General features: G+C 42.1%; 1 protein-coding gene and 1 long non-coding RNA gene across 6 annotated transcripts in view; one reads left to right on the top strand and one right to left on the bottom strand.

Annotated features, from left to right (window-relative positions):
- Positions 1-9,232, top strand: part of LOC123973408 — a 12,841-nt gene extending 3,609 nt beyond the window's left edge. For 2 of the 3 annotated variants that reach the window (XR_006825615.1, XR_006825613.1), the window contains exons 2-4: positions 8,396-8,506; positions 8,653-8,759; positions 8,930-9,232. This is a non-coding gene — a long non-coding RNA (uncharacterized LOC123973408). The remainder of the gene's footprint in view (positions 1-8,395; positions 8,507-8,652; positions 8,760-8,929) is intronic. The other variant, XR_006825614.1, reaches the window with a different exon arrangement.
- The window catches only part of raph1a (Ras association (RalGDS/AF-6) and pleckstrin homology domains 1a), a 66,958-nt gene continuing 54,879 nt past the window's right edge, over positions 687-12,765 (bottom strand). For all 3 annotated transcript variants that reach the window (XM_046053394.1, XM_046053395.1, XM_046053396.1), the window contains 8 exons: positions 10,586-10,707; positions 10,396-10,461; positions 9,622-9,765; positions 9,381-9,491; positions 8,962-9,060; positions 8,666-8,786; positions 8,371-8,501; positions 687-6,386 (listed from right to left, as the gene is read on the bottom strand). In XM_046053394.1, coding sequence (XP_045909350.1) covers positions 4,011-6,386; positions 8,371-8,501; positions 8,666-8,786; positions 8,962-9,060; positions 9,381-9,491; positions 9,622-9,765; positions 10,396-10,461; positions 10,586-10,707 — 3,170 coding nt within the window. In that variant the 3' untranslated portion in view covers positions 687-4,010. The remainder of the gene's footprint in view (positions 6,387-8,370; positions 8,502-8,665; positions 8,787-8,961; positions 9,061-9,380; positions 9,492-9,621; positions 9,766-10,395; positions 10,462-10,585; positions 10,708-12,765) is intronic.

Here is a 12,765-nt window from a genome sequence, read left to right as displayed (position 1 = left end):
CCGGTGTTCCAAGTTCCCAGTATGGGCAAAGCAATGCATGAGAGCAAGAAAACAAGAGATGATCTTTGTTTTCTTGGTGCCTCACACAAGTGTTTACTGAGAACGACACAATGTGTTTGACTATTTAGTCTTCATAACGTGGACTTCATATAGTGCCTTCAAGTGAGATTGTGTTGACAGAATCCATTTGAACAACCACTGATATTACATTCATGACTTTGTAACGATAGAATTTCTGAGAGTTAACAAATTTTCATTTACAGTTTTAAAAATGTTGGAGCCCTTCGAATATAACTTTTAATTTAAAAAAACAGCTGTTTACTGTTTTTTAAAAACAAGGCTTCATCCATCTTTGTTGTGAACAAGTTTTCCCACAACTTAAACTACTTGAAATTTAATTTTAAGGCACTAATACTTTGATATTATCCAAGAGTGGAGCATGTTGACTAGTGTGACTTTACTTTGTTTAATATGATGTCAGGAGCTGGGCAGGCTTGACAGCACTACTGTATAAATCAGACATCACAAAAAGTTTCACAATGAAACATACACATGATGCCGTATCTCTACCCAACCCACAGCTTCTCAATACCCTGAAAAACCATCCTCCGCACTTTTCCATCCCCAAATTTCCAATGCATGGTAACAGTCAAATTAGACCGGTGGAAAAACTCTTTGCACATCGGTTTAACAAATTTTCTCATTTATTTTAAATGCAACAGCAGATTTGACACCAATAACAGCCATGTGCTCTGCTGGGTGTCCTTGAGCAAGCCATTTCAAGACATTGATCAGTTTTAAACTGTATGTTGTTCTTGAGTGTCACTGAAACACACCATGATGGTAGGCCTAGTGATTATTTTCCTGCAGGGCATTGGACACAGGAAGTACTTTTCAGTTGACTTCTCCCCTCCAACAATATCACAAAACAGACACATTTGATGTTATAATTAATTGAAATAATTTTGTAACCGTAATTATACATTCAAATTAAATCTGAGTACTTCAACAACAGAAACGACTGCACATTAAAAATCAAAACTGGGGCAGAAATATCACATTTTTGGCATCTGTACTGTTGCACTGGTGGTGACATGTCATGCAGATCATTTTTAATCTAGTGACTGCAAGGATGATAAAAACAGGATGGTAGAAACAGACCTAGGTTCAGATGCACATAATAAGTATGTAACTATGACCAGAAAATGTATGTAGAAAGTCTTTATCAGCTGATCTGGACACAGTTTTTCACTTCTTTAAAATTATGTTTCTGTAACTATAAGAGTGTGGAAGGGCGCTTGGATGGAGCTGCAGACTAGCTAACTACTTAACTGACTGGTTTTATCCAGCTGGCTAATCTAATCTGACGTACCCGCCCAACTGAAAGATAAGAGATTATAACTACCTAACTGACTAACACAGACACTTTTTCAAATGTGTTGCTAAAAACCAGAATACTTATGTACCAACTTACTAGCTAACTAGATAGCTAATTCCCAAAGTGACTCAGGGTGTATCCAGTAGGCATACTTGAAGTGCCACTTGCTTGTACAGTGCTTGTCACTGCCTCCTAACGCCAGGTTCTGTTATTTATTTATATAGCTCTTCATTTTTTGTGTGGGAATCCCCAAGCAGTAGTGAAACATCTCCATCACAATTTCCCAGAGCCCAAGTTGATGTATTTAAAATGATCATTTTGTCTAAAGAGTCTAAAACCCAAAGGTTTTCAGTTCACTAGAGTTCACTTGATTAAGAAAACCAGTAAGTTGAGATGCTGCAACCAGTGAATCTTGAGATTTTTGCTTAAAAAAGTTATTTAAATAATTACAAAACGTGGTGCAGATTAATTTCCCGTAATCAACTAATGAGTTCAATGAGGCTTGCTCTTTGTCACTCATTCATTAAAATACCTATCATAGAAGAAGAAACTGAAGTTTGAACTTGCAATAACAAACAATGTTGTTCTTTACAACACCAGAAACTGAGCCAAAACACAGAAGTTACCCCAAGTAAGAAATAAAGAATTAAAACTGGATATTGGAGCTCAATGGTGTCGCAACCATAAAAGAGACTCCTGTAATACCTGAGGCCTCTGGGCATGGGCACTAATGTCCGCCACTGCGTCTTTTATTTAATTTTTTCTTTTATATTACCAATGAAGTGTAAGTGTTGGTTAACAATTGTACCTCAACCTGCTCCAAAACCAGCTGTCATGATGATCCATTAATGAGATACTAAGGTCTGAAGACCAGTAGGTTCTCTCGCCTGACAGTTGTCTAAGCCTATCACTCTCGCCCTTAGCTAGTTGCTGCTTGTTGTCCTCCCAGGCTTCCTTGTATTTGCCCAAATTTGGATTTTCTGACAAAGACGGCAGTGTGTGAATGGTAAACTCCTGGCTTCAAAGTGTCAGAAAGCTAATGGTTGACATCACAGTTACAGTCAAAGGTTCCTGCGGGGTATGATGTCACCGCGCACCTGTGAGCAGTTTGAGCATTGTGTTTTTCAGGCACTTGTTCCCAGGGCATCCCTTGGGCTTCTCTGATCATTTAACATGCTAAGTGGACATACACCTTTAATTAGCAAAATGATTGGCCAGTGTTAAGATGAAAAACAAGTGGCTGATTTATTAACTAGCAAATTGATGATCACCTTCAGAAAGAGTTCATTGTAGCTGACTAGCAGCTTGGTCTACTAGATATCAAACAATTACCTATTTAACTGACTTACTAATGAATTAACAGAATAGAGTCTGTTTAAATAAAGTGGTATCAAGTCTGTCACCACAGTGTGTCCAAAGTATTCTCTTTTTGTTGCTGATTGAGTGACATGCTAAAGCTGAGCTCAGATTAAAGGAGGTTCTGGTTGAGTCTCTGTGGGACAGTCCTAATAATGCAAAAGTGATTGATATTAACAAATGAATGTGTTATTTGGTCAGCTGAGTTGAATTAAAGGCATGTCTAGACTTGTCAGATCTATCCTGATGGCCCCCAAGACATCTAATTTTACAGAGTGAAGGGAGGAAGTGGTAACTGATGTGTAGTTCCCTCTGGTGTGATAATTATAATCTGTGATGCAATTTGATTTTTAAAACTGGTTAGGATTTCAAAACATCTGTAATCTGAGCACAGCCTTATTGGCTGATTCTGACAGCAACTGTTTGTTTAATTACTGTGCATTTAAGTATTAAGTCTTATCCCGTCTTGGTCACCAACCAATCAGCCATCTAAATGTAAATATATGATTTGATGAAACAATCCAAATATAAACTCAGTAAAACTAGCTGTATGCTAGTTTGATAACCCAGATCAACATTTTGACATATTTTGAGAATACAGACCCACGTCCAGTCAAACTCATTCTCTTTTGACACTTCTTAAAATAATTATAATATCTTTCCAGTATTAAATAATCTTATATAAAAACACACACACAAAAGTTTGAAATAAATGGCATTGCTCCCACCCCCTAGTTCATAACATACATTTTTATACACAACACTTTTGCATCTCTTGTTCCTTCCGTTAATCCCTCCTTCCCTTCATCGGTAACGTTACTTCCATTGCCACGGCTCCATGCAGTACCAGTTATTTTGCAGCAAATTGTCTCTGTTGCTGTTGTCGTTCAAGTCTCGTCTTTTGTATATTTCAATGCAAAGCTGCACAGACATTGTGAAAAAAGCTTGATAGGTGATTTTTCTGGCTTGCTTGTATACAGATATATATATATATATACATATATATATTTTTACTCATGTCATTGGATTAACATGTATTGGTAATGATAGTAATAATGATGATGATACTAATAATGAGGATTATAGGAACAATCATAATCTGAGATTAAGAGTAGGAAAGACAATTTGCTACTTGCTCGGAATCCAGGGGTGGATGGTTTAGGATGAGGAGAGACAGACAAGTCAAGACAGACACTGATTATTTCTTCTCTGCAGGAACTATGAGACCTAAATGGTCAGTTCAGTTTTTTAGGCTCAACCCCAGTGTCATTGTTTCCTACCAGTCACTGGTCAGTTTGGTGCTTTGGTCCCGTTTCGGAGGAGCGGGAGGTGGGCCTCGCCGCAGCGTTGCATAGCCTGAGATGTTGGCATGTTTGGTGGAGTGGGAGTGTGTGTGGTGGCGAGATAAAGTGTGGGAGTGTCCTCTGACACCCTGCTGTTGCTGCTGCAGGAGCTCAGGGGGAGGAGGCGGGAGCAGTGCCATGTCGTCCATGGTGCCCATAGGCTCCATCTTAGAGGAGGAGATGAGGTGGGAAGATGTGAGTGAGCCATGGCGAGACACTGACTTCCTCTTAAGGGTGCGGTTGAGGTCTTCCAGGAAGAGAGGCTTAAGTGCCAGGGTGCTCGGCCCTGGTGATTTCGGGGAGGTTGGAGGGATGGGAGAAGAGGAAGAATAAGAGGACAGGGAGGGAGGTGGGGTCTGAGACAGGGGAGGCGGTGAGAGGGGCATTGAAGATGTGTTGTCATACTGGGTGGTATTGCTGGTCCGCCGGTTCAGTGTTGGAGGCAGGACTGCCCCCTTTTTCAGTGAGCCTTGTTTCCATGATGACGATGACAAGGAGGATGTTGCCAACTGTTGAGGTGGCTGCATCTGAGGCTGGGGGTTCACCACGGCGACCTTTGGGGGGTGATGGAACTCTGATGGGTGGGGGGGAGGAGGGAAAAGCTCAAAGTCACTGGGAGGAGGCGGGAAGTAGTCAGGTGATGAGTCGAGGTGAGGAGGCTGAGAAGGGGGGGGTGGGGGAGGAGGGGATGGGAACTCAGACGGCTGATGGTGCTGGCCCGTTTGCAGCCCCTGGAGCGCCAGCGGGAGGTTCGCCAAGTTCAGCTTCCCCGGCTTAGGGAGCGGAGTAGGGAGCGCAGAGGAATCTTTCGAAGGAGACCCAGTAACTGACGAGGAGCTGGAAGAGGTGCCTGTTTGAGGAGCTTGGCCAAACTTGTTGACCAGGCTTTCCACCTTCTTTGGCCTCTCGTCCTGGCTCTCACCTGATGAGCTGCACCTGATGGAGGAGGCTCTCTGTGGGGCTGGTGGAGGCCCCCGCTTCGTGGATCCTGTGGATGAGGAGGAAGGTGACTTCTTTATGGGGGAACCTGTCTTGGAGGAGGATGAAGAGGAAGGAAGATTTAAATCTCCTATGGAGCTGTCAGGAGGAGGTGGGGGGAACTCTGGGGACTGTGGAGCCACAACGCCGCCTGGCTGCCACTTCGGTTTGGCCTTGACCGCTGGAGGAGATTGAGGAGCAGTGAATTTAGATCCTTCCATTGAGTTGGAGGCAGGTAGAGTGGAAGGAGGAGAGTTTCCAGGGAACTGATTGACAATCTGTTTGACCAAAGAGGAGGTAGCAGCCGCGATGGAGACGGAAGAAGAGGAAGAAGAGGGAGAGAGGGCAAGGTTTTTGGAGGAGAGGCTGTGCTGCTTTGGCAGGGTGGGAGGTGGTTGATTTGGAGAATGTCCTGTTGAGAAACTTTGCTGCTTTTTAACTGGTCCGTGGCTGCTGAGGGGCTGTGTTGGTGACACAGGTGAGAGGGCGATTGGAAGGGAAGAGGGACCAGAGGGTTTGGGAGCAGTTTGAGGGGGAAAACCACCAGTGAAGGTTTTGGGAGGTGCAGGTGGGGGTGCACTGGGAGACAGGGGCCGGAGAACTTGTAGGGAGGTAGGAGGAGAAAGTTCAGGTGGAGGAAGGGGAGGAGAATTATCCTCAGCCACTGTTGTGTTGAAGTCGTACACCATGTTGGGAAACTTCTGTGCCAGGAACTGCTGAAGACCGCTGTTGGAAAGTTGAGGGCAGGAGTTGGTGCTATGCTCTGGCGGGGGAGGGGGAGGCAAACCATTGGTCTCCAGGCTCTCCGGTGGAGGAGGCGGGAGGTAGAAGGGCTCCTGCAAGTCGTCCTCCAGTGGGGGTGGTGGTGGGAGAGCAGAGGGGCTTGGTGGACCAAATTTCAGTGCGGCCATGGCTGAGCCAGGAGCCGGCACCGTCTGTGGAGGAGGAGGGGGAGGAGACGGTGGTAGTGGAGGGGAGGTGCTGTAAGTAGCTGGGAGGGTATTGTAGTTGGATTTGGTAGACTGGGTGAGGAGGCCAGGAGAGGTGGCTCCTGCCAGCTGTGTCCCCGATTGGTTTTGGCTCTGCAGGCGAGCCAGTGTGCTGTACTTAATGTATGAGGAGGTAGGTGCTGGCTGATGGGCCACACTTGCGATGGCGGGAGGTGGCGGTGGAGGAGGCGAGGGCGGTGACGGGGACGAATCCTCAGATTGGACGAGGCCATCTGTGTAGCTGCTCCGGGAGGGTGGGGTCTGAGAGAGAGGGAGGGGCTGCGGGGAGAGAGAAGGTATCTGGACAGGGATAGGCCTACTGATAGGGTCGATCCTCATCATCTGGAGAGGGGACAGGAAATGGACGGGGGGGGAGAAGAGAGAGGGAAACAAAGAATAGAAGGGGAAGGAACCGTGAGATGAAGGTGGAGCATAGAAGTAGGGAGAGAAGCAGGAGAAAGATTATTAGACACACAATTAAATATGACCATATGTATCTGAAACCAAACTATCCAAGACAAGATGCAGGGAATGCAAAAAACCACTGCCGCCTGAGAACAAACAGCTATTATAACTCCAAACACGGTGCATCTATTAATCCATTGAAAAAACTCTGCTGACCTACAATAATTCACCTCGAGGATGGACTTTACATTTATTTTTGCTCTGTTAAGCTTTCATTGCCAGCCACAATGGAAGCTGAAAGAGTTTCTACGGATCGTCAAAGGTCAGTCGATCTATACCTACATCTCTTTGTTTAAATCTTAAAAACAGTACTTAACTGGTTTTAAACTAAGCAGTTTTAAAAGAGGTTGCAAACAAGGTGTCAAACAACATGTAACGGGTTATAATCTGGTTCCAAACTGGGTCAATCTGGTTGTAAACTGTTAGCAAATGTGTCCAACTAGTAGATGGCTAAACATTGACAATTTTTGTTATCATTTGTTGGTTAAGACATTCCATCACACCACAAGGTTAAAACAAGCGGCCATTTAAAAACAGGGAGACAGTCGACCATGTATTTAAATATGTCAAGTTCAACTCAAACTTGTCAAAACATGAAATGAACTTGACCTACATTTATCCATTATGTAAAACAAACTGACTTGATTTTTGTTTGTGTTGGTTACTGCTGAGCAAGTCTTAGGTCATCCTGACAATGTACGTAATTGGAAGTTGTAAATATCCAGGCAAATGTACAGATCATCAGCTGAAGCTAGTAACACGAGTACTCAGATTATTTTTTTGTTGTAACGAGTAACGTTGTTTTGAAATTTAAATGATGAGGGTTATTTTTTTTTACGTTTTCAAATAATCAATCCATTATGTTTAATCCTGTTAGAGGTTTACCATACTTCCTGTTCCTTTTGCTGCCACAAAAAAAGAAAATCCTGACATTTGCATAGTTTCGGTTTCTTTCCTACTTCTTAGAGGGTAGTTGCGTACTAGTGGAAGGTATCCAATCCTGTGGTTGTGTCAGTGATCCGCTGCAAAGTGGAAATAAGTAACAAGCATTGAGCTGCTTAACCGGTTGCTGTTAAAAAAATGATGTACTGGAAGCTATACGAACAGAGTTATTTGTTTTCACAGAGGCAGCTGTGCCTCTCCCCAGTTCTGTCAGATCGTTAGCAGCCAAACGGCTGTACAGGTGTCACCTGTCAAGTACCCTCAATTTTTATTTACTTACTGCACATATTCGAGTGGCCTTTTATTGTGGCCGGCCTAAGGCACACCTGTGCAATACCCATGCTGTCTGATCAGCGTCTTGATATGCCACACCTGTGAGGTGGATGGATTATCTCGGCAAAGGAGAAGTGCTCACTAACACAGATTTTGACAGATTTGGGAACAATATTTGAGAGAAATAGGACTTTTGTGTACACAGAGAAAGTCTTAGATCTTTGAGTTCAGCTCATGATGAATGGGGGGAAAAACAAAAGTCTTAAGTTTATAATTTTGTTCAGTATGTTTATTTGCAATAAATATAATTGTCTGCAATTCCAGATGGCATAGAGATCCACAGCATTAAGCTAACGCTACATCCACAAGTGCAACCTGCTAATTAGAGTAGTGCGATAAGACGGATGCAAACTAGTCCAAACCAAGCACCAACACAAACAGCTAAGTGTTTTAAAGGCTGCAGCCAAACTGTTAACATGCCTGTCACGTCACTTCCTGTCTAACCTCCACTCCCTCCTCCTGCACAAAGAGGAACTGGCATACGTCCCTTCACCTTTGACCGCTGTCAGGGAAGCAGAGAGGAAATATGGGTCTACAAGAAAACAGGAAAGGATAGGACAGAGAGTGTGTTTGTGTGTGTTCACACCTCTCCTTGCGTTCCTCTTCTCCAGGCATCAGAGAAAATGGAGCTGACAACACTCTGGGAGCGGGTGTGGCCTGATGATGTCATCTCTGATACGCCACTGTCTGATTGGCTGGAGTGGTTGGACTGGGACTCTGGGGTGTGGACACGCAAGAAGTTTTATTAAACTTTTACTACTGATAATGATATTTATCTATAAATGGATATTATTATTTTTGATTATTTACTTCACTTTTGCTGGTTTTGTATAATCTGTAACTTTCCACAAAATTATCTTAACCAAAGCAGGCAGACAGACCTGGCAGGCTGGAGGAGCTGGATCCAGACTTGATGGAGGAAGAGGAGAGGGAGGACCAATCGTAGGCTGCCTCCGTCCTCCTCATTGCCTCCTGGTAATTGATGTACAGCTGCTTCCCGTACTGATAGATAGACAGACAATAGATTTTGGCAGATATGCATTTTAAGCAATCTAATTCTGGAAGGACTTAATACTGCATGTTCACCACACTAAACATATTGCAGCTTGGAGACTGTTAGTGTATAAACAACACTGTTTCTACAGGATCAGACAGATTTACTACAGGACAAGTTTACCTTGGCAATGCGGATACTGTTGATCCATTGTTGGAGGGTTCTGACATCATCACAACAGAGGTACTTGATGTACTGAGACTTTTTCTGGATCTGAGGGTGCTACACACACACAATATTATCAGATACTTTACTAGTTGTGTTATTACTTGCTTATTATTACTACAACTCCTGTCACTATTAATGACAAACACAAAGTTAATATTTCTAATGTGCTGTTAAATTAAAATCAAACCACTACCGTATTAATACATTAAAGACATATTATTGTGTATCATTCTTGTTTTATCTCTTTTCTTTGAAATATATGTGTCATTACTCCGCCCCACCACTAGGTGGGATTGCAAGACCACTGTGCTACAAACCAGACAGTAATTTATCCCAAACCTGATCACTGCGGTGTGTATGTGTGTGAAGTTTACCTTCAGCACCATGCAGTAGTCTGTAGGAGCCTTGTACTTGCTCTTGTAGTCCTGGCCGTGGTAGACATTAACATGATCCAACTGGAGAAAACACACCAGGTCTCTGGATGCCTACACAAACGCGCACACATTGAATTTCAAGCATCTTCTTCAGTTTAACAGTAGAAAATCATTACCGTTATAGAACATGCTGGAGTGTTTTCTCCGTATTGCCCACCAAGTTTCTTTTCATTACACACACCTTGGCCTTTCCCTTGGGAACATAGTAGATGCCAGAAGCCCTCAGCAGAAAGTAGCGTTTCTTCCACGACTTCTTCCCATCCTCCTTCAGCCACAACACTCCCTCCATCTCGGGGACAGACACTGAGCTGCCACCGAAACACTCCTGAGACACACGAAAATACACACACAGACAAAACAGAGACATATTGATGCTTCGATTTCAGTCTAACACGGCTTTTCTGACATTCATACCAATATCAACTATTTTTACAAGGCTATTAAGCAAAATGCAGAGTGGCAGAACAATACTGAAACAGCATGCCGTGGTTTCACAGTGAGCAGGGCCGAGGTGGGTTAAAACGTTGGTCGCTGGTCAATCAAGATTAATTCTCAAGATAGCATATATGTTGGACTGATTGTGGCACTATACAGTTTAAGTTTAGGAGTCTCCAGAATTATCACTAATGCTTTGAAGACTATATATTGCTACAGCAAATTTAATGAACAGCTAGTGAGTTGTCAAGATATCTTGCTCTGGAGCAAAGTGTTGGATCAAAGGGCTTGACTGACAGATGTTTCCATCCATAGGAAAAAGTAAAATTTGGATGCAGTTTGGCTGCCACATCAAGTGAATATGATACAAGGTTAAATATTGTATGTAAGGATCAGACAGAAGATGTTATATAACAGAACTGTGAAACAGAAGACTGAGATGGAAACTTTCCAGAGAATTTCTGGGTGAAGATGCATTTGAGGAAGCAGCTGTGTGCAAGAGGGGAAAGAACAAACTAACCTCTAACAGAGCCTCTTTGTTTCTTTCAGCCATCTCACATGTCTCCTTCCGCCCCAGTAAATAGTTCTGCAGGTATGACAGAAGTAGCAGGAGAGACAGGTTAGCAATATAAAAACATCTGTATAGTATCAATTATACAAGTTTGACTTTGGTAAACCCTCCCATGTGTTTGTGTGTGCAGGCATCTCACCTGTGGGTTTTTGAACAGAGCATACTTCTCGATGCGTTCGGTGAACATCAGGCGGTTCTGGCTGTCTCTGGTCCAGTTCAGCAGGTTCTCCACCAGGTTCTCGTGATCCTCGAAAATCCGCTCTGCACAGAGTGATTTTGACATTTAACTTAATTAAATTAATTCAGTTAATTTTACTTGGAACATGCTGTAAAATTAATGTAAGGCAGTTTCATCTAGTTCTGTGCTGCACACCAATTCTACCCTATTATGAGTATTAACGTTACTGGCAGGACTCAAACTGAAGTAATGAGCATATAGGTAACAGGTTGCTGTCATATTCATGTGTGTTTCTGTGTCACTAAACCGTTTATTTTTCATCTGGAGAGTGTCAAGGAATAAAAATAGTCAAATGTGAAGATTTTTGCACAAAACTCAACCAGCTTAAATCCACAAATGTCAGTTTTGGCTTTTAAAACACTATTCTGATCTGTTTCTCTGTATAATAACGTTAAACAGAGGAGAGAAGTGGGTGTCGCCAGTATTTTTTCCACTAAGTGCCACTGAGTAGTAGTAGTAGTACTACTGTGCGAGTCTCCTGTATAATTTAACAAGTTGTTGTTGTGTCCATCAGTAAGAACTTTGTCACCTTTTGTTTCTGATATACAGGTTATTTTTTTGGTATGGTGTAGAACACTGAAAACACAAGTAACCATGAATGCCGTCAACCATTCAGAGAAGACGAACAGGTCTGCAAAGTTCACTGTGCAGTGTCACTGCAATGCTTTCTGGGATTTTTAAGCACATATTCTAATTTGTTTGAGAATATGAAAAATAGAAAATTTAGACAGTTCCCTGCTCTCAAAAGACAACATGGCTCATGGCAATCTACTGCCCTCATTCCCTCTCTTTCAAACTCAGTGCCTCATACCCCAGCTGACTTGCAGATGTTTTCCTCTGAGGACTGAAATGGACAAAACCAAGTCAGATGTGACCCACATTGAATTTGTGAACAACTGTGTTGATTTCACAAACAAAAAGTGCCCCTCTTTCTTGTTTTTTTTTTTATTTAGGGCCGGACATATTAAGTCAAAAGTACTTTAATGTGGTTTCACTGTGACAGAGCTCATTCTGAAATATGGACATCTTCATATACCTCAGCATTTATACATATGCTTACCAACAATCCAAAGTGGCATATAATTTTAACAAAGGACTAACCTGGTACTACCCTATTTTATGCCCTATAAATATTATGTCCAAATAAATCACATTTACACCGATTTCACAATTATACTATGACTTAGATGGCAGTGTGATAGTAATTATAAACATCTGATATGATCTTGGAATGTGTAATACCAGGAGCAAGATTAGTGCTGAAACAATTACTCAATGAATTAGTGAAACAGCAGAAAATATATTATTTGTTGCAACTGATTATGTTTGTTAGTTTGCTTCTGTGCTGCCGATAATGTGAATGCTGTCTAACTTCATTACTTAAGTATCTTGTGCATTAATAAGTAAAATAACTGAGTTAATGACTAGGCTACCTAAACAGACAACTGTTTTGTTTTTTTTTGTATGAAGAACATGTGAAGTAATGATGTATCCTAAGTAGTAATGAAGCAAAGATCTGAGACCTTTTTGTAGTTTCCCTGATAATTTTACTAATACAGTACTGTCAAATACAGTATGTCATCATTTATCACACATTACATAAATCAGTCTGAGAGATGGAGTTTACCATTGTAGGTTTAAGACCACAAATATGTTTAAGTCATAAAAAGCTAACAACAAACGATGACAATACTGAGCCAGTCTGTCTTCTACTGCAGGCTAGTAAGAAGACATAAAAATGCTTTATAACTCAGACACCATAAAGGAACAAAACACCTCAGTTCATACTTACACTGATTCATTTTTTCTTTTATTTACTACTGTACTATGACTACTACTAAATGATTGTTGTTCTTCTCATTATAATCATAATTATTTGCCATTGTTATTTCCTGCAGGGTATGTGGTGAGAGGTCAGAGGTATGATCTGACAGGAAGTCTGTTTCTTGCCAAAGGGCGCTGGTGGTGCTGGTGTGTGTGTGTGTGTGTGTGTGTGTGTGTGTGTGTGTGTGTGTGTGGTTTAGGTATGTAGTCCCACTTTAAAATAGCCTAAAACTAGCAATTTTGATTCACTTACTTAC

The sequence above is a fragment of the Micropterus dolomieu genome, linkage group LG07 (genome assembly GCF_021292245.1).
Source record: "Micropterus dolomieu isolate WLL.071019.BEF.003 ecotype Adirondacks linkage group LG07, ASM2129224v1, whole genome shotgun sequence".
Classification (NCBI taxonomy): Eukaryota; Metazoa; Chordata; class Actinopteri; order Centrarchiformes; family Centrarchidae; genus Micropterus; species Micropterus dolomieu.
Note: the sequence above shows the minus strand (reverse complement) of the source record. Positions and strands in the feature narration are given on the sequence as shown.